Source organism: Budorcas taxicolor, chromosome 24 (genome assembly GCF_023091745.1).
Source record: "Budorcas taxicolor isolate Tak-1 chromosome 24, Takin1.1, whole genome shotgun sequence".
Taxonomy (NCBI): Eukaryota; Metazoa; Chordata; class Mammalia; order Artiodactyla; family Bovidae; genus Budorcas; species Budorcas taxicolor.
Window position 1 is genome coordinate 26,263,244 of NC_068933.1, and position 19,936 is coordinate 26,283,179.

At 36.2% G+C, this 19,936-nt stretch overlaps 1 protein-coding gene across 1 annotated transcript in view; it reads right to left on the reverse strand.

Moving 5' to 3' along the window:
• Positions 1 to 19,936, reverse strand: part of TEX15 (testis expressed 15, meiosis and synapsis associated) — a 44,207-nt gene that overhangs the window by 3,544 nt on the left and 20,727 nt on the right. The window contains exons 4-8 of the mRNA XM_052661541.1: positions 18,444 to 18,590; positions 17,278 to 17,440; positions 6,269 to 13,647; positions 5,190 to 5,248; positions 70 to 395 (exon numbers count right to left, since the gene is read on the reverse strand). Of these exons, the coding sequence (XP_052517501.1) occupies positions 70 to 395; positions 5,190 to 5,248; positions 6,269 to 13,647; positions 17,278 to 17,440; positions 18,444 to 18,590 (8,074 nt within the window). The remainder of the gene's footprint in view (positions 1 to 69; positions 396 to 5,189; positions 5,249 to 6,268; positions 13,648 to 17,277; positions 17,441 to 18,443; positions 18,591 to 19,936) is intronic.

The following is a 19,936-nucleotide window of genomic DNA, read 5'->3' on the forward strand; positions in this document are numbered from 1 at the left end:
ACTTACAAAAATGTACAAAGATAAAAGTGAAAACTCTAGAAAGCAAGCATTAAGACTTGTGAAACTCACCGTAAGTCCAAGGAACTTCTAGAAGCGCATCCAAATCAGGAGAGGAAGGGTATGGAGTGAATGGTTGATGGGGAGTATACTGTGAAAACACTGGCTGCTGAAAGTTGTCAACAGGCGTTTGAGGTGGAAAATAGTCACTCACTGGCACTAAGTCATTTGCTTGTGGTTCCCCAGCAAAGTATTCAAAATATTGAGAGGACAAAAGATGAGAAGGGGTATTCTGAATATTACTTGTAACTGCAGTCAACATCCCAGAAGGAGGTGGCTGTTCTTCACAGAATGCTGCTCCCTGGTATGTCTGGGAGATGGAACTGTCACTGCTGCTGCTGTAACGATAAACACACCAAGAACAGTAAGGATATGAAGTTTCAAGTGAGTACCCAGAAAGAGAGTCATACTCGGGGGTACATGCAGACTGTGGAATTTCACTCAAGTATGTGGCAGCATTCTGAGCTAAGACTTGCGAATTCTGTTGTTCAGACAAAGAGTATTCTACTGTTTGATTCACATTAAGGGTGATGTTCTCAGAGGCTTCTACAGGTATAGTACTGAAATTCAATGTATCCTTCATGTATTTTTCTTTTGACTCAGTTTTTGCAGGTCGTGCTTTATTTATTTGCACAACAGGAATTTTGTTCTGGATATGCATGGGTTCTGGAGAACTGGTGCATGTATAATTAATGGATGAATTTAATATTTCATTATCTTGAGGTTCAAAGTCAGTCATTTCTAAAGTGGCATGGCTATCACTCACAAAACAGAAACTAGGTTCTGATGCATTCAGCAAAAGAGAAGCATCAGTTCCGGTTTTATGCCTGAGGGGCAGGATTTCTCTGCAGTATCTGGGGGATTTTTAAGAAATTTCTGTGGCAGCATCTCCTGGTCTTTTGAAAATGTGTCATCTATACTTTTTTGGTCAAAAATTGCCAAAGGAGAACAAGTTTTCTTCTCACTTTTTGCTTGAGCAGCACTAAAATTTCTATTTCTTTTCTTTGTGCTACTTAATTTCCCTTGTTGTCTGGTGAAATCTTCTGAAGTAGCAAATGAAATATTAGTTAAATCTATTTCATCTTCTGAATCTTTCAGGTTCATTAAAGGTACTGATCTTCGAGTTTCAACTTGTTTTGGAGAGACATGGCTTCTTTCCAGACTGTCAGATGAATCTGGTCCTATTTCATTTTCACTTTCAGAATGAGATCTCATAGTCCTGTTATGTGTAATACATATATACAAACAACTGTAAATACAGTGTCATAAAATTTCAATATGAAGACATATTTGAAAATTTTACTTGGGAGAATAATTTTTTTTTTGAAATGCAGATGTAGTTTACTGAATCTCTGTGAACACAGTAGCCTCTGCCTTGAGTCCCTCAGCCAGAGGGAGGAGGTGCTTCCCTGTCTCTCTTTCTACTTGGTTTCTTGAACCACTCTGAGCTTTTATTTGTGGCTCTTAGACATCACTATGTTCCAGGACCACATGGACTACTTACTATTAGTAAAATGTACTCCCAGAGAATTGGATGCTTAGGTCTAGGATGAGATCCTGAAACCTTCATCTGTAAGTGGAGCCCATGTGATTCTAATGTTGGAAATATAGGCTGTGCTTGACAAGCCTGGTCCTGGAGAAGGTCTGTGTATGCATGTTAAGTCACTTCAGTCATGTCTGACTCTTTGTGACCTTCTGGACTGTGTAGCCTTCCAGGCTCCTCTGTCTATGGGATTCTCCAGGCAAGAATACTGGAGTGGGTTGCCATGCCCTCCTCCAGGGCATCTTCCTGGCCCAGGGAGCGAACCCAAGTCTCTTACATGTCCTGCACTGGCAGGCAGGTTCTTTACCATTAGTGCCACCTGGGAAGCATGTGCAGTGTGTTACATTCTCCTCTTAGACCCAGAGACACATGTATAAATTGTATTTCATATTTTATATTTTTTAATAGATTTAATTGGAGGTTGATTACTTTACAATATTGTATTGGTTTTGCCATACATCAACATGAATCCGCCACAGGTATACATGTGTTCCCCATCCTGAACCCCCCTCCCTCCTCCCTGCCCATGTCATCCCTCTGGGTCATCCCAGTGCACCAGCCCCAAGCATCCAGAATCCTCCATCAAACCTGGACTGGTGATTCGTTTCATTTATGATATTAAAGACTGTTCTATACATCTGTGTCTCTTTTGCTGTCTCGCATACAGGGTTATCGTTACCATCTTTCTAAATTCCATATATATGCGTTGCTGCTGCTGCTGCTAAGTCACTTCAGTTGTGTCCGACTCTGTGCGACCCCGTAGACGGCAGCCCACCAGGCTTCCCCATCTCTGGGATTCTCCAGGCAAGAACACTGGAGTAGGTTGCCATTTCCTTCTCCAATACATGAAAGTGAGAAGTGAAAGTGAAGTCACTCAGTTGTGTCCGACTCTTAGCGACCTCATGGACTGCAGCCTACCAGGCTTCTCCATCCATGGGATTTTCCAGGCAAGAGTACTGGAGTGGGGTGCCATTGCTGAGTTAGTATACTGGATTGGTGTTTTTCTTTCTGGCTTACTTCACTCTGTATAATCGGCTCCAATTTCATCTACCTCATTAGAACTGATTCAAATGTATTCTTTTTAATGGCTGAGTAATACTCCATTGTGTATATGTACCACAGCTTTCTTATCCATTCATCTGTTGATGGACATCTAGGTTGCTTCCATGTCCCGGCGATTATAAACAGTGCTGCGATGAACACTGGCGTACAAGTGTCTCTTTCAATTCTGGTTTCCTTGGTGTGTATGCCCAGCAGTGGGATTAAGATTTCACATTTTTCTCTTTGTATTGGCACTATACAAGAAACTTTTCCCCAGTTTTACTCCCTTGATTTAAATTGAGCTACTTTTCATGTTGAAGGTGATACATTCCACATTTCAAATATTTTTCCAATACATCCAAAAATATAGAGTGCTGTCAATATTGTAATAAATTATTTCATGCTTCAGACATTTCCTGATTTTAATTTTTTTGCAGTAGTTTCTAGTTCATATACCTCCAGCCTAGTGATACAGAGCTGGTGAAACCACCAGCTGTGACTCCCTGCTCAAAGATTATCTTCTGTTTTCACAAATGACTGAGGTATTTTGTCTGTTTAAGGTCAAGAACAGGAGAAGCAGACTTCCAAAATTTCTTGCCAACTGAACATCCTTGGCATTCCTATCTAAATGAGACAGGCTCAATGAAGTCTGAAGGAAGCATTCATTATGGATGTCCAGAACAAGAGTTCAAATAGGTCCCCAAGGTAATCGTAATTTTTGGTGTCTCAACCAATTCTTTGAATTACAAGTGGAAAAGAACATGTTGAAAGATACAGGTGACCACTCTTGCACAGTCAAGACAAATTCATCTTTGGCTTGGAATTTGTATACCCCACTCATAAAACTAAAACCCCCTTATTTTACTTAGTCCAGCCTCCTTAAGAGGCACTCGAATGACAACCTGCATTGTCATCAATATAATATTTGACAGTTTCCACAAAGTGCAGTTTTGATTTCATCACATTTCCAATGATGTTTCAGTGATGTCTCAGCCTTTCAGGTTGACAGCTGCCTGTATGATCTGTCCTTTTCGTAGTGTAGTCAAAGTCAGTCAGTCGTGTCCGACTCTGCGACACCATGGATTATACAGTCCATGGAATTCTCCAGGCCAGAATACTGGAGTGGGTAGCCTTTCCCTTCTCCAGGGGATCTTCCCAACCCAGGGATCGAACCCAGGTCTCCCTCATTGCAGGTGGATTCTTTACCAGCTGAGCCACAAGAGCAGTAAAGGGGATGCTGTGGCTGCACAGGCTGGGACATGAACCCAGGCCTTCCACGTGGCAGGCAAGATTTCTACCACTGAACCACCCATGCACCTAAGGCACACTCTTAGAGAATGTTCTTCTATGACAATGACACCCTATATTAACTTTATATTAGAATTCATTCCCCTGCCAGGTAAGACAGAGTTTGATTCTTTGAATAGCAAGTACCTACCTATACTTAGTAACAAAACTGAGATGGTTACAGAACTGGTTTCTGTTATCCTTCTGATAGCCTATTCATCTTTATAAAATTAATTATTTGGCTGTACCAGTTCTTAGTTGTGGCATGCGGGATCTAGTTCCCTGACCAGGAATCAAACCCAGGCCCTCTGGATTAGGAGCACAGGGTCTTTAGCCACTGGACCACCAGGGAAGGGCCTCTGAGAGCCTATTCCTCTTTATGCCACTCCATGATTATTCAGAGTCATCTGTGCCAGGTAGAAGACAACCAAACAAGACAGATGACATGCTTATCTTTTTTCATTCCTATTATTCATTTTCCTTCACAGGATGGAAAAAAAATGGTAAAAATGCAGCTTGAAAATCTTACAGAGTGGAATGAAACAAGAAATGGTCAACAAGTCCAGTGGTGCTACTTCATGTCAAAATGAGAAAAATATAAATAATGCAGTTTGTTTTTACTAAAAATAATGAATTAAAAAAGTATTTAAAGATCTAGCATTTTGAAGTCATGGTCTTTCTGTACTGTGGTGTTAATACAATCCTTTCATGGAATAGTAGTATACTTATAATATGTAGTATAGTAGTACTTATAATATGTGTATACTTATAATATGTGTATATTTGACTTAAGTTCTCAGTAATATAACTTGGCAATTTGTATCTTTTAAACCAGTCTTGAAATTTGACAGGTCTGTGAAATTCACAAGTTTAAAAACCTCTATTTGATCACTTGCCCCATTCTGATGTTCTTGTTACTAAGCCAGTCAGGAAGCCCCATCAATTCATTAAATAATGTCTGTCAAATATGACTTTTACTTTCTTATTTTGTAAAGTATCACTCTTTTCTAAGCCCTAGCTGACTTACTACTCTTAACTGAACTTAGTCACTCCTTACCCTTTAAATCACTGTAAAAACATCTTTCATGGGACATCTCTTTCGATGCATAATGAAATTCAAACTAAGAGACTGACACAACCCCCACCTCCTTAGCACACTCTTGTCCCTGAAGTTACATGTAGACCCGTTCAAGTCTTGCTCCATAATACATGCTCAATTTTATTCAGTTTTTCATCAAAAAGGGCTGATGGCAACTCCTACCTTGCATGCTCGAATGGTGACTTTTCTCTTTTGATTTCTGTGACATGTTTCATGCCAACCTATGTTTAAAAAATACAAAGACCTACATTGTTGATGGTTTAAAGTATAATATATTCATTACTTTATTTACCAGACATCTGCAATTGCTTGTTCTGTCATCCTCTAAAATGCACCATTTGAAACTATCTTAATTAATGATCCTCTCCTTTAAAAATTAGTTACTCTGTTGAATGTCTCATATTTGAAAAATGTTTGGAAACATTTTGTAAAAAAGCAATTAGCAACATTCTCTTTACCCACATCTTACAACAAGTAGGAAGCCTGCTCTGTGTTTTATATCCTTTTCAGTAAGCCAGTCACCTAGTCCCAGGGTACGTAATGCCTGTCAAGTGTGGATTTTTCTTTCTTATTCTGTAAAACAGTACTTTTTTTCCTAAGACCCGGGACTTACTACTTACAACTGTATTTAGAATCTCTCCCCTTTAAATCATTGAAAAAACATGGAAAAAGCACTTTGTGAAGAATAAAAACAGTTAATGTTTGTACAATCATTAGAACATTGCCAACTATTTAATAAATGCTGTATAAAATCTTTTAAAATGCACTTATGTACGACAACTTCTAACTCCGTCATAATTAAATATTTTAAAATATTGCTACTGTTTTTCTGTGTGGGTGATAACAGTCAAGAACACAGACTTCACTGTCAATTTTTATTTATAACATTAAGTTATAAATAAAATACTTGGTCACTCGCTCAATACTTGCTCACTCATAATATAGACTTTCTCTTAAGCAATTATTAAAATTCACAACCTTCCAAGAAGCATTTTCTAATAAAATAATTAATTTGTAAGTTTAAAGGTAGACATTTGTTAAGGTATCTCTCATATACACAGTCACATATCATTTTACAGATAATATGAATGGTTTAATCCAATAGTTTAATTAGTAAATTCATTTTGCAAGGCAACATTTAAAGCATTCTTAAGTTTTACAATTCTGTAAACTACATACTTGTTTGCTTCAACAAGTTTGCTCTCTTAGACTTACAAAACTCACTTTAAAACATTCATTACCTTTTGCTTTTTACAACTGGGAACAGCAGTATCTTTCTCTTGTTCCTGAGAGTCTCCACATTTGTCTACAGTGAGAGGTCGTTTTTTAGAGGAATTTGAAACATTTTTAATTATGTACTCTGAAACTAAAGACACCTTCCCACAGGTACTGGACTTTCTGATACTCTTCCTACGATTTATATGACTGCTCACATTTTTCTTTCTCTTCGGTTGGAAAGTCTTTCTGTTGTGTAGCATTTGGCACAGGATAAAGGAAATGGTTAACTGAGCATTTTTAACACATATTATCTTCATATGTTCAATCGTTTTCATGACTTTCATAGTATGGACCATTTTCCCTACATCCTTCCGAGGGGTGGCTGTTATACTTCCAAGCAGTGTGGAAAACTGACTGTAGTTGTATTCTAATTCTGTCAGAGTGGTTCCGTAATTTACGGATGCTATACATGGCACAAAGTTTATGTATGTGGAAATGGAATACTCCGATTTCTTAACAAGGTTTTTTATTTCTGAAAGTTCTTCAAGTTCTCTTGACAGCAAACGAACAGCATAGGAGCTGTTAACAGCTTCATTATATTTGTAGATAATATCCAGATCTTTCTTAAGTTCAGAAATAGAAGTCTCTATCACCTTCCAAAGACAATCTGTTGGATTACCTTTTAGAAATGAGAAAGAAGTCATTTTTTCTTGGCAGTGAACCAGTTCAGGAAGAAGTGACATATCAAACCAAAGCATACTTCGAAACCTCTGCTTGTCTAGTTTCTTTGCCACTGAGTTTTTAAGAAAGTGAATTGTTTCTGAGAGCATGACGATTTCAATATAGGTTTCAATGGCCGCAGGTTTTAAAATTACTGCCTTATGGCTGTAGTTTTTCATCATGTACAAACTATTTTCTTCGGTGATAAAAATATCATCTATGTTGTCTTCTTGCAGCAACTGAAAACATTTTTTAAAAATTTCTAAGTCATCGGTACATCTCAAAGTGAGTTCCTGTAATTTTTTCACATCTGCAAATTCAGCTTGATCCAATATTTCACTAACACAACAGATATCTGGATGTGAAAGCAAAGTACCATTAAGCCTAGAGTTTTCTATGCTAATTGTTGCTTTGTTTACTACAGCATTTGACTTTATCGAAGCAATCACTGAATTCTCAAGTCCAACAGTGGAAATTTGTTCAATGCTTAAATCTTTCGACAATGTATCATATATCTTCTGCAACTTAGAAACTGCACATTGATTCATTCTAAGTAGTATTTCTTTGTTCCTTTCTGAGTAATTTTTGCAGAAAGACTGTTTCTTTTCTTTCCAAACAAGACTTTTTGAAGCATCAAAAAAGATATGTTCCAGACCATAAAGAGCTATTTTAATATTTACTGCCTCATTGCTCTTGATAAAATTAACTTTTGAGGAGATCATTTCTATGATAATCCACAGATGGTCTTGTTTTCCTGGACAGGAATCAATTTGGGGACAGTCCCCATACATACTGATCAGGCTTAATGTACTTTTCCTCAAGGTTTCTAGGTCTCCTAAACTATCTCCAAAGTTAACTCCACAGGTAAATGGCACAGAAAGAGAAAAGTCAAAGCAATCTGAACACTGCTTCATTACTGCTTCACATTCATCAATTTGTCGCTTGTATTTTAAGTATGTGTAGTATGAATTGTTTCCCCTTTTGGTTTCTTCAAACAGTTCAATTAATTGACCATGATAGCTTTGCAGCTCAGAGAAGGCATTATATTTTAATCTGCCTTGAAAAGCCGGATAGAAATTGGATTGTTGCTGAAATCCACGTGGTCTGCCAAGCAGCTCACTGTACAGTGTCTCATCATACCAGAGCAAGCTCCGGAATGTTGGTTCACCTCCCAGGAGCCTTTTTTTGTTTTCAATGAATTGAATAGTTTCCATCATCATTTGGAGTTCTACCAAGGAGTCAACAGCACATGGTTTTAATCTGTGTCTGCAGTTACTCCACAGGTTTTCTTCTACCAACAGGTCTCTTGAAATCAAGATTTGTTTAAATGAACATTTTTGTTTTCTTTCAAAAGCTTCAACAAACAAAGGAAGAATATTTTGACAAACTTCACTTTCTTCCTGCAGAATCTGTACAGATGACGTTTCATCTGCCCTCCTTAAAATGTGAGTGAGCTTAACTGTAGGAGCCAAATTATTACTTGAACAATGTTTTTCTTTGAATTCATTCATGTATGATGTAGACTTCTTTGGAGGAGGAGGAGAGACTTTGGAGGGTTCAGACTGGCCACGCAGATGAGGCATATGATTCCTTCCTGTAATGCCTGGTTTGGAGTCACAGGCTACTTCGGAATGCAATGAGGAGTCACACTGAGAGTCTTGGCTAACTCCTCCCTCCTGCTTCTTTCTTTTGTTAAGCTGATTAGAAGCAATATTTCTCAAAGAGACTGCCTCCGTAGCCTTTTTAATCTGTACATGAGAATCAATCAAGTTATTTTGCATCGTTTTCTCACTTAAGCAGGAGGAGCCTTCTAATATATTATTCTTTTGATCTTTGTACTCAGTCTTAACACTTGATCCTTCAGTCACGTTCATGTGAACTGAATCCTTTCCTTTTTCTGCCTGTTTATCTTTCCACATTTTTCTGTCCTGAATGTCTTTCTCTCCAATACCTTCTTGGGAAGAAGAGCCCTTTATGTTATCTTTTATGAGCAGAAAACTATCATCGGGAAATACTTTCTTCATCGCACTGTCTTTACTTTCTTCAGTTTCTGATGCGACAGTCACCTCAGAATTCTCAGCATCTGTTTCATTCCCATCGATATGAACGCATTTACTTGAAGAGCAATATTCTGTCTTTTGAAGTTTGTTTCTACCACATCCTTGCAGACAGTGTGGTGCAATGGTAGACACTGCTGGAAAATCTACAGCAGTAATGCTCTGTGTAGGCATGGAAGACTTCGAAGATTCTCCCTCACTGTCTGTCGCTGGAGCGGGTGATAACGATTGAGGAATACTGTTAGACTTTTTGCTTGTTATCAGAGTTTGACTTAATGGATCCATAAGGAAGTTTCCTGTAATAATGCCTGGTTTGGAGCTCTCCTTAGGAGTTGCCCATTTTTCTATAGGAAAATTTACCTCCAGGTTTCCTTTATAACCAGATAAAATAAGGTTATTTGGTTTGTAGATATCAATGTCAAAAAAACGCTTCACCTTTGATTCCAAGACGGAAATAACTGTGTCAGTTTCCACTTTTGTGTGGGCTGTACAAGTTGCATCATTATTTTGGTCTACACTGAAACTTCTGTTGTTTTCTTTTATGCAACTTAAAGACATCAAATTCCTTTCACTTATTATTTCTTTAGCCTCAGAATTGTTTACTTTTGTTGTATACTTACTATTATCAAGTGCTGAATGGTTCTCAAGTTTTTCACATTTACTAATGTTAGATGAAAACTCTATAGTTCGATTTTCTTTTTTAGTTAGTTTCTCATCTGGGCAGTCTGGGGAAAAGAGACATCCAGTTTTTCTAGAAAAAGGCTGAAGTTTTGATGACTTGGAATTTCTCACACTGCTATTAGTGTAAGCCGACTGACTTGTACTTTGAGACACGGAGCACAGGGCTAACTGTGATTCCGGACACACTTGATCACAATATTCTCTCATGTGAATTGTGGTGTGACTACTGGAGACACCGGACACATTTTCAGAAAGGCACTCTGTGAGTCTCTCTCTATTTGTTCTATAAAACTTGTGCTTTGATACATGAGTATCAGCTTCAAATCCCAAAGTTCTATTCTCTCCAGGTATATTGTATTTTCTTTTTGACAGAAAATGTTTAGTGGAATGATACCTTCTTTCAGACACAGAACTATAACCTTGAAGGTCACAACTTTCCCAGAAACTATTGCATATTACTGCATATGCTCTTGGTAAAGGGCCCCCTCTTTTTTCTCCCACTTTAGTTATCAGCTGCAAAGACGTGTGAACTCTTCTGTGAGCTTCTTTTAAGTGAAGAATGGCTCTGTCAAGTTTTCTGGAAAGACATTTGCTTTTGCATAAAGATGCTTCTCTATTTAGAATATCCAGGACACTCCCAATGTGTTTTTCTGACTGTGAAAAGGTTTTAATTCGTTCTTGGGATAACAAAAAAAAACATTCCAATGAGTCTTGACTTGTTAGCTTTCTCCTCTTCTCACAAATTTCATGATGTCTTAAATTTTTATCTGGTATCTTCTGGTCCCTGAAAGGTGTATGGGGCTTTCTTTTGCTAATTCTTGATCCTGTCTCCTTTTCACTTCTAGTATCATTACCACTGGTTTTTGACTTTGTCAGGGAACATCTGTTTTCCTTATTTACTGTTGTGCCATCAGAAGGTTCAGTTAGCAAAGGTCTGTTTTGTTTTTCAGACATGTGATTCTCATGCATATTATGACTCAAGTCAAAAGAAAGTGAGGTTTCAGATTTACTTGCTAGTCCAGATTCTTGCCTTATATTACCAAATTCATTTTCAGAGGGATGATCTGAATTTTCAGCAGAACACTGAGAATGAATTTCAAATTCTAGAACTTCTTCCTCCTCCTCCTCCTCCTCCTCCTCCTCATTTATTTCTGATTTTGTGGCTTCAGTTACATATTTGCAGAAATCATCTTTCGATGCAAGGGACTCAACAGTAGGACTGAATCCTTTCACAAATGTATTAGTAATCGTAACTTGCAGATCAGGAAGTAAAATTGGTTCGTCGAGCTCTGCTTCATTATCTTGTGTAGAGGAAAAATCACAACTCTGTTCCTCAGAGCAATGCTGGTCCCAATTCTCACCTCTTGTGGTGCTTTTCAAAACTTCCATCTCCCTATTACTGCTTCCCAACAGACCTTCCCAATCGATGCGAGACTTCAGAGCCTCATAGGAGTCCTCGAATTCTTCATAAAGTACATTTCCATGGCTATGAGTATCCTGTGGAATACTCACAGGAAAAGCATCATCACTCTCTTCTGATCCTACTTCAGTTTCATTATCCAATTCGAAACTTTGAAGAACTGAGTTGTCACTTACTGTTTGACAAAATGAGTTGTGGAATCGATTTTCATCTGTATTTATTTCAGAAGCAGAAACCTTAAGTTTGCTTAACAAACCAAAATCTGTACTCTCAGAACAAGTTTCGTTAAACTGGGCTCTTTGGTGATCTTCAGGATTTGTGCTTACCACAGGCACTGCAGCATCGGCTATCTCAGCTGCAGCATGTGAGGCTACATGTACCGAAGAACTTGCACTCTGAAGAAATGCTGTGGAAATCAAATGCTCTCCAGTCCTTTCAGTATTTTGAATATCTTTTTCTTTTATGGCGGTAATGGGATCTTCATTTTCTAATGATGTAGACTCAGTGCATACATGTTTTTTTCCACTAGTTGAGTTAAGAGCAGTAGAAAATTCTTCAGAACTCAAAATTTCAATGCTATCATCATCTTTACTCACCCTCCTTTCACCTATGTTGGTAAAAAATTTTGTTTTGTGTGTCTGAAAACTCTGCTTCTCATCTCCATATATATTCCCTGTGTTGTTTTCTATAGATGAAGCAATGTTCTCCATTTCAGCCTCATTCTGGCTTTCTTTATCATTATCTCTTTGTTCTCTGAAATCAGTATTCAGGTGCACATCATTGTTCAATTGTGTAATACAGAACTGAGTATGATGCTGACCTTTACTGTTAATTAGAGGAGTTTCTCTGCAGTCTCTTTGAATGTTTTCTAGGGACACTGGATCATATTCATTTCTCCTTTGAACACATATATGTTCACTAGCTATGCTGCAATTTGCATCATGAGCTGTTTTAATATCATGACATGAAGTACCAGCTGGCAGTTGTGTGGTCTGGGGAATGTCTTCTGCATCCTGGAAAGCATCAGCCATAATGCTAACACAGTTTTGATCTGGTTTTTCCAATTTTAGCTCCATTAGTTTTTCAGAAATGGCAAAATTTGTATGAATGTTATCTTTACACTCCAAAGAGTTCTTAGGAGGCTTCTGTGGAAGTTTCTCCACTCTTGGAGTAAGATTGTTTTGTATTTCCAATGCTAGGTGACCTAGCTCATATTTCTCCTCTGTGGTAAATGGCAAAGATTTTGTTTTTTCTAACCCTTGAGTAATTAATATTTGATCACAATTTTCCTGCAAATAATCAAGACTCTCATTCTCTTTGTTGTCTTGGTTCAAAGAAATGTAATTGTCTATTGGACTGATTTTTCTTTTATTAGTAAAAGAATGATCACTTCCTTTCCACAAACTTTGCTTTTCTTCATGTTTGGCATTGTCTTCTGGCTCGGTGAAGTTTCTCATCTTTCCAGTATTTTGAATGTACTCATGTATGCTTTCTTCACTTTGGAGTGGGTAAAGTGTAGACATTTGGTGACCAGTCTCATATACAGTTTTAAAATTAGAAAACTGTGATTCTGGAGAGATGGGACCACTGTACTTGTCTGTACAAATATCCACTGATTCACAAGAGTCATGTGACTCACTGCTTTCATCAGTTAAAAATGGGATGGTGTCTTTCTGCTGGGATCTCTGAGCTTTTCCTTCCTTGTGTTTTTGGATTTCCGCTTCTGAAACTACATTTGACAAAAACATTGGGAAGGAAAAATCATCCTGGTTCTCACATTGCCCTGCCATGGTAATTTTACTGAGAGCTGTACAATCATAGGTCTTAGATCCCAGGTTGTGAGCCTGGGTTTGTGAATCATCCAAAGAAATTCTGAAGCAAGAGGCATCCAAACCATTAGTAATAGTCTGATCACCAGGCATGCCTTCAGATGTGGAGGCAGGATTAGCTGGCATAGATGACAAGTTTATTTCTGAATTAACAAAATCTAAACTCTTCTCAAATGGCAAAATCTCACTTAAACCTGTAACAGTATTATCTTTTCCCATGCTTTCTTCTCTCTTCATCAGTCTTGGGTCTTTGATGAGTTTTGAAGTGATAACTGTGCTTGAGTCAGTATTGTTATGAAGGGGAAAAGCAGCAGCAAGACTACTTAAAATAGCTTTAAGATATGTCAAATTTAGGAGGTCACTATTGTTAACACTTTCTCTGGTATTACTGGGAATAAATGAATAGCCTGAATCACATGCAAGTAATTGAGACGTGTCTCTGCATTCTGCTGAATTGTACTCCATATGTCCACTGTATGTTTCAAGTACAGAAGTGTTTCCATTTTGGATATTTCCATAGCAATTAGAAATATCTGAGTTGGAAGGATTTATCTCTGAATTTGATGCAGTGCATGAACAGTTTTCCTGAACAAATGGATCTATAGGTTTCCTGAAATGCTCAAAGATGACAGTAGCATCTTTTCCTTTTCCAATTCTTTTGGCCACTGTACAGTTATTCAGAGAGCATGTCCTTTCTGTGGAAATAATAAGAAAGTAAGGAAAAGTAGGAAGAAAAAGTATTCCTACAGGCAACTCTATTAATGCAAGTAAACCATGTCATGAGTGGCACTGACTAAAAAGTCTATCAAATAATCTAATGATTAAAGTATGTTCTCAGCAGAAAAAGCAAGAAGAGAAGAGGATGAGTAACTGACCAATAAAATATAATTGATGTAGCATGAAATTCTGTCTTATAGGCCCCTTACTAACATGTCTTTGCCATAAAAATTTGAATTCTGACAAACACTAAGAAATAGAAAAATTAAACAGGAATAAAAACATACTTTTATCACAGACTAGGTCTTTCTTCTCTTAGTTTACTACAAGCAGGTATTCTATAATAGAGTCCACATATGGTTAGGTCAGATTATCTCCCTGTATCTACTGTTACCTTGCTTCATTTCCCTCTACCACAGGAGAACAAAAACAGAAAGGAATGGGGAATTAGGTGAAGAAATGGAGGTGGGTGGAAGATCAGAAAGTTTACACAAAATCTTTCCCAGAAGCCAAAGCAAGCCACTACCCCTGCTCCACTATGAAATAAATATTCTGGCAAATAATATATGTAAATAAAAACCTGGAAAATAGAAGCAAATTTTCTTTCAATTTTTTAGAGATTATACCTAAAACTTCATAAAGAATTTCACAGAATAACAAAGGAACTTATAAAAATGCATAATGAGCAAGTAAAATGTTCACAAAGCATTCAGAGCTCAATGAAAGTGAAAGTCACTCAGTTATGTCCCATTGTTTGCGACCCCATGGACTACAGTCCATGGAATTCTCCAGGCCAGAATATTTGAGTGGGTAGCCTTTCCCTTCTCTGGGGGATATTCCCAACCCATGTATCAAACCCAGGTCTCCTGCATTGTGGAGGATTCTTTATCAGCTGAGCCACAAGGGAAGCCCAAGGATACTGGAGTGGGTGTATCCTATTTCTTCTTCAGCAGATCTTCCTGACCCAGGAATTGAACCAGGGTCTCCAACATTGCAGGCAGATTCTTTACCAACTAAGCTATTGGGTACATAGGTAAGCAGTACCATGAAAATACCATTATTAAAATAGACTAACAATGAGAAACTGCTCATGAATAATATATGAAATCGTAATCATATCACTGAGAATATATCGTTTAGTTTTCACAAAATGTTAAAAAAATAGCTCGGTTGAAGATTCCCAAATTATATAACCATTGTGATTATACTTTCAATTATAGTAAGCTATAGTGGAAATGTTCAAAAATAGGGATGAGACTAACAGTATATTATTACATATATTGGAATACATAAAAATATATAGTATCTTCAAAAGATTAATAAAAAGACAATACAATAGACAGCTGGGCAAACTATATGACTAAGAAAATCATGGGTTAAATAAAAATTGTCAACAAATACAAAAAGATGTCGAACCCCACTAAACGCACAAGAAGATTCACATTAAAAAACCTTTTAAGATTCTGAGGGATAATTAATTTGCCTTTTCAAGATAAAAGCACTCAACTTACTAGGAATAGAAAGGAACTTCCTCTACATGGTAAAGGACATTTAAAAAAACCCCACAGCTAACATGATACTTACTGGGGAAAAATAAACACTTTTCCCCTAAGTTTAGGAACAAGACAAAGATGACCACTCTTAACACTTCTATTTAACATTCTACTGGAGGTTCCAGCCAATGCAATTAGACAAGAAAAAGAAATAAAAGACATCTAGATAGGAAAGGAAGAAGTAAAACTACCTCTATTTGCATATGGACCCTACCTTGCGTATAGAAAATCCCAAGGAAATTACTATTGAGAAAATAACTCTATTTACAAGAGGATCAAAAAGAGTACAATACTTAGGAATACATTTAACAAAAGAAGTATAAAACTTATACTCTGAAAACCTCACCTTGTATCCACAAAATGGCTATAATCAAAGTCAGATAACAACAAGTGTTAACAAGAAAGTGGAGAAATTCTAACCCACATACATTGTTAAGGTAAATGTCAATGGTGCAGCCACTTTGGAAAATAGTCTGGCAGTTCCTTGAATGGTTGATACAGACTTACCCTATGATCACATGACTCTTAGCTATATACCTAAGAGCAAAGGAAACACATCTACACCTAACCTTGTACAAGAAAGTTCTTAGCACAAATATTCATAATTGCTAAAAGGTGGAAACAACCCAATGGCCATCAACTGATGAATGAATAAACACAATGTAATGTACCTATGTAACAGAATATTATTCCACAAAAAGGAATGAGGTACTGATACATGCTGCAACATGCCTGAGCCCTGAAAACTCTGTTAAGCAAAAGTCACCAGTCACAAAAGGCTACTATTTATGACTTCACTCATATGAAATGGCCAGAATAGGCTTATAGAGACAGAAAGCAGATTGGTGACTGTTTAGGGGTAGTGTGGGACTTGGGGAAAAAGACAAATAATAGCTTTTAATGGGTAAATATTCTCTTTTGAGCTGATAATGATAACATATCCCACTCATTATGCTGGCAGAAACTTTTTAAATTTAATTTTTATCTTATATTGGAGTATAGCTGATTTACAATACTGTGTTACTTTCAGATATAAAGAAAACTGATTCAGTTATACATGTAAATACATCCATTCTTCTTCATATTCTTTTCCCGTATAGGTTACTGAGAAGAGTTTCCAGGGCTATACAGTAGGTCATTGCTGATTACCTATTTTATATATATTAATGTATACTTGTTAATCCAAAACTCCTAACTTATCCCTCCGCCTTACCTTTCCCTTTGGTAACCATATGTTTGTTTTTAAATCTGTGAGTCTGGCAGAAATATATATATTTTTAAGTATATCATGCTGGCAATGATAGAGAGTAATTAAGGTAACCTGATGGACTGATATTGAAACTGAAATTCCAATATTTTGACCACCTGATGCGAAGAGCTGACTCATTTGAAAAGATCCTGATGCTGGGAAAGATTGAGGGCAGGAGGAGAAGGGGACAACAGAGGATAAGATGATTGGATGGTATCACCGACTCAATGGACATGGGTTTGGGTGGACTCTGGGAGCTGGTGATGGATAGGGAGGCCTGGTGTGCTGCAGTTCATGGGGTCACAAATAGTCGGACATGACTGAGCAACTGAACTGAACTGAACTGATGCCACCACTTCTGAAAACCATTACATTATTTCTAGATTAAGTGGTACACTCTTGATGTAGATATATACTCTGTAGAAAAGGGCACATATGCACTGAGACACTTTTATGAATGTTTAAAACAGCAACACTTGGAATATGAAGAAAACCACAAAATGTCCAAATATACTCAGAGGTATAATGTATAGTCATAAAATTGAATATTATGTGTGTGAGTGTGTGTGTATATATATATATATGAGTGAAATATGGTTATATATATCAACATGGAAGAATCACACAAACATAACACTGAGAAAAAGAAGTAACAAAAGTAGTTACAGCATTAATTCTAGATACATAAAATCAAAAACAGGGAAAGCACACCTATTTTGTTTAGAGATTCATGATGTATTAGAAAATAATATTCAGCAGTAAGACCACCACAGATGCTACTAAAGTAGAAAAATATATGTTCTTACCAGTTCTCTTAGGAAATCCTGTTGAGAGGGATCTCAAAGATGTCATAAAGTGTCCATTATCTACTTTTTGACCAATAAATTTTACTGTTACTATTGCATATGGAAGACACTGCCTAGGTTTATCTACTGGCTTTGAAAGAATATTATATTCATACAAGTATACCTAAAAGATAAAGAACATTTTCATGATGATTAATTTTTACAGACTTGAATAAGTTTCTATTTTAAAACTCTATTTAACTCCATGTTGCTATTTATTAACCATCTTTTGTACATCTCCCCTCTCCCTGTCTTCAACTCTAGTTTTCTTGAAGATGAATTTTTTTCTCCACAACATATTTTTTCCTTGATAGGCTTTGAATGTCAGCAGAAACAGATACAATCTATATTTAAATAAAAAAGCATTTCTCCATTAAAACTGCAATGCCTTGCATATGCTAGGAACCACTATATTGTATTTCATCTGGGAGGAAAAGCCAACTAGAAAAATAACAATAGCTTAATACATCTTACATGTGGGAGCATATATATATCCTCTAAAATATCCTCATTTAATCATATATATTTGATTATACATAATGATATTTATAATTTAATCTTCTATAAAAGGTTAAAAGTCTATAAAAGGTTAAAAGGTTAGAAAATTACTGTTTAATAATTACTCTACTATCTAATGACTAAAACATAAGCCTTTTCTCCTTTTACAAAGTACAAAGGATCAGTAAGGTTATTTCAAAGTATCTTTCTTTTGCAAGTTAGGCATTAATATGAAACATTTAAATAAAAGTACCTACTTGGATCAAAATTAAATGCAAATCTAGAAGCTTCTTTATTAATGTTTTCAGATCACAAATATTAAATCAGCTTTTACTATTTACTTATTTAGGTCATATTATATGGAAAAAGGGTGCCAACAGACTTGGCAAAGTTGCCACAAACCTTTAATTCATAAAAAAAATGCAGTATCTGAGAAGCAGATATTCTTTGTGTTACCTTGTCATCTTATTGGCTTATTTGGTATTCAGGTCGTATTACATGACCTAAACAAATATGAATGAAGTAAGAGATTTCCACTTAATATTTTGGACAGTTGTTTTAAGAGCTGTACCATACAATGTGAGGCCAGTGACTTTCAAATAGTCAAGTGAATCAAAAAGTTAACATACTGCTGAACTGTAGGCTTGTAGTTCAATGGTATCCTTCAGAGAAGGTGTATTTCTTGACATATGGCAGTCAAAATTAGGAGAAGGATCCAAAGAAACTTTGCTTTTATCTAGTGAAGGCTGAATTTTCTTCACTTTTCCAAAAAGAACCTGGGGAGGAAAAGGTAAAAAGAAAGTCAATAAAGATATAACAGAACATTTTAAACTCTCATACCAGGAAAGTAAAACTAGCTTCTATTTTAAGGAAAGAAATTAGAATGGGGAGATAATTTATGTCCCAGATGAATGGGATGACTTATTAGAATTGTGTCAATTCCTCCCTATATCAAACTCTAAGACTATAGCAACAAAATTTAGAAATGAGTTTTAGTTTAAAAACTTCCCTGGAAGATGAAACAAGAATAACCTACAAAATTTTTGAAAAAAATATTTGAATCAGAAACAATGATGGAACAGGAAAAGTGACACGTACTTCCAGACATTAAGTACTTTTTAAAAGAATACTACCACAAAAATGGCAGAGATGGAAAAAAATGTACAAAGTAAAAAGTCCAGATAAGTCCAAGCAGCTATAAAAATACAGCATAATATTAAAGGCATCATTTGAAACAGATGAAGCAAAACCAGATTATTCACTAAATGGTGTGGACATGAAAAACATTTGTCTCTTAATCTATAAACCAAAATAAATACCAAATAAATTAAATATTTAAGTAATGTAAACACTGTAGAAAGAAATACAAATATTTATCTACTCTCAAAGAGAATTCTTTTCTAACCATATTGCCAAAACCCACAAACCGAAACCATGCTTCTTTGTAAAATAGTCCAACACTTCTGTACATCACAAAAAAATGATCAAATTGTACCGCAGAAAACAACACAACAGTTGTAAGGCAATTTTCCTCCGATTAAAAAGTAAATTTAAAAAAATGAGTATAAAAATGTTAAAATCTATGAACCATTAAGTGATAAAAGGTGGGTAAAAGTGCAGTTAATACAAAAACACGTATATATATACTATTAGGCTCTTAGCTTTAACAGAGTTGCCATAGCTACCTGAAATGGCAACATTAGAGAAAACTGTATATAGGAACTGTCTGTACTATCTTTATAACTTTTCTGTAAATTTAAATTTATTCCAAAATTAAAAGTTTATTAAAACATTTTATTTTAAAAAAGAAAGCACTAAGTGATAAAACATTATACAATGAAAACCCTAGCCCTCAAGATTCACTTTTTGATAATGCTGATGAATCAATTAGAAAAACAGAAAAAACAAAAATCTAGCAAAAGTTATTAATAGGCAATTCACTCATTATCAGTGAATACGTGTGGAATGTTAAGCTCAGCAATAACTATGAAAAAGAAAAAGCTGAACTAACAAGGAGAAACTATCACATATTAGACTGGCAAATATTTTTAAAAAAATATAATACACAGAGATAGTAAAGATAAGAGATAATAAACATTTCCCATGCTTTGCATAGGAATGG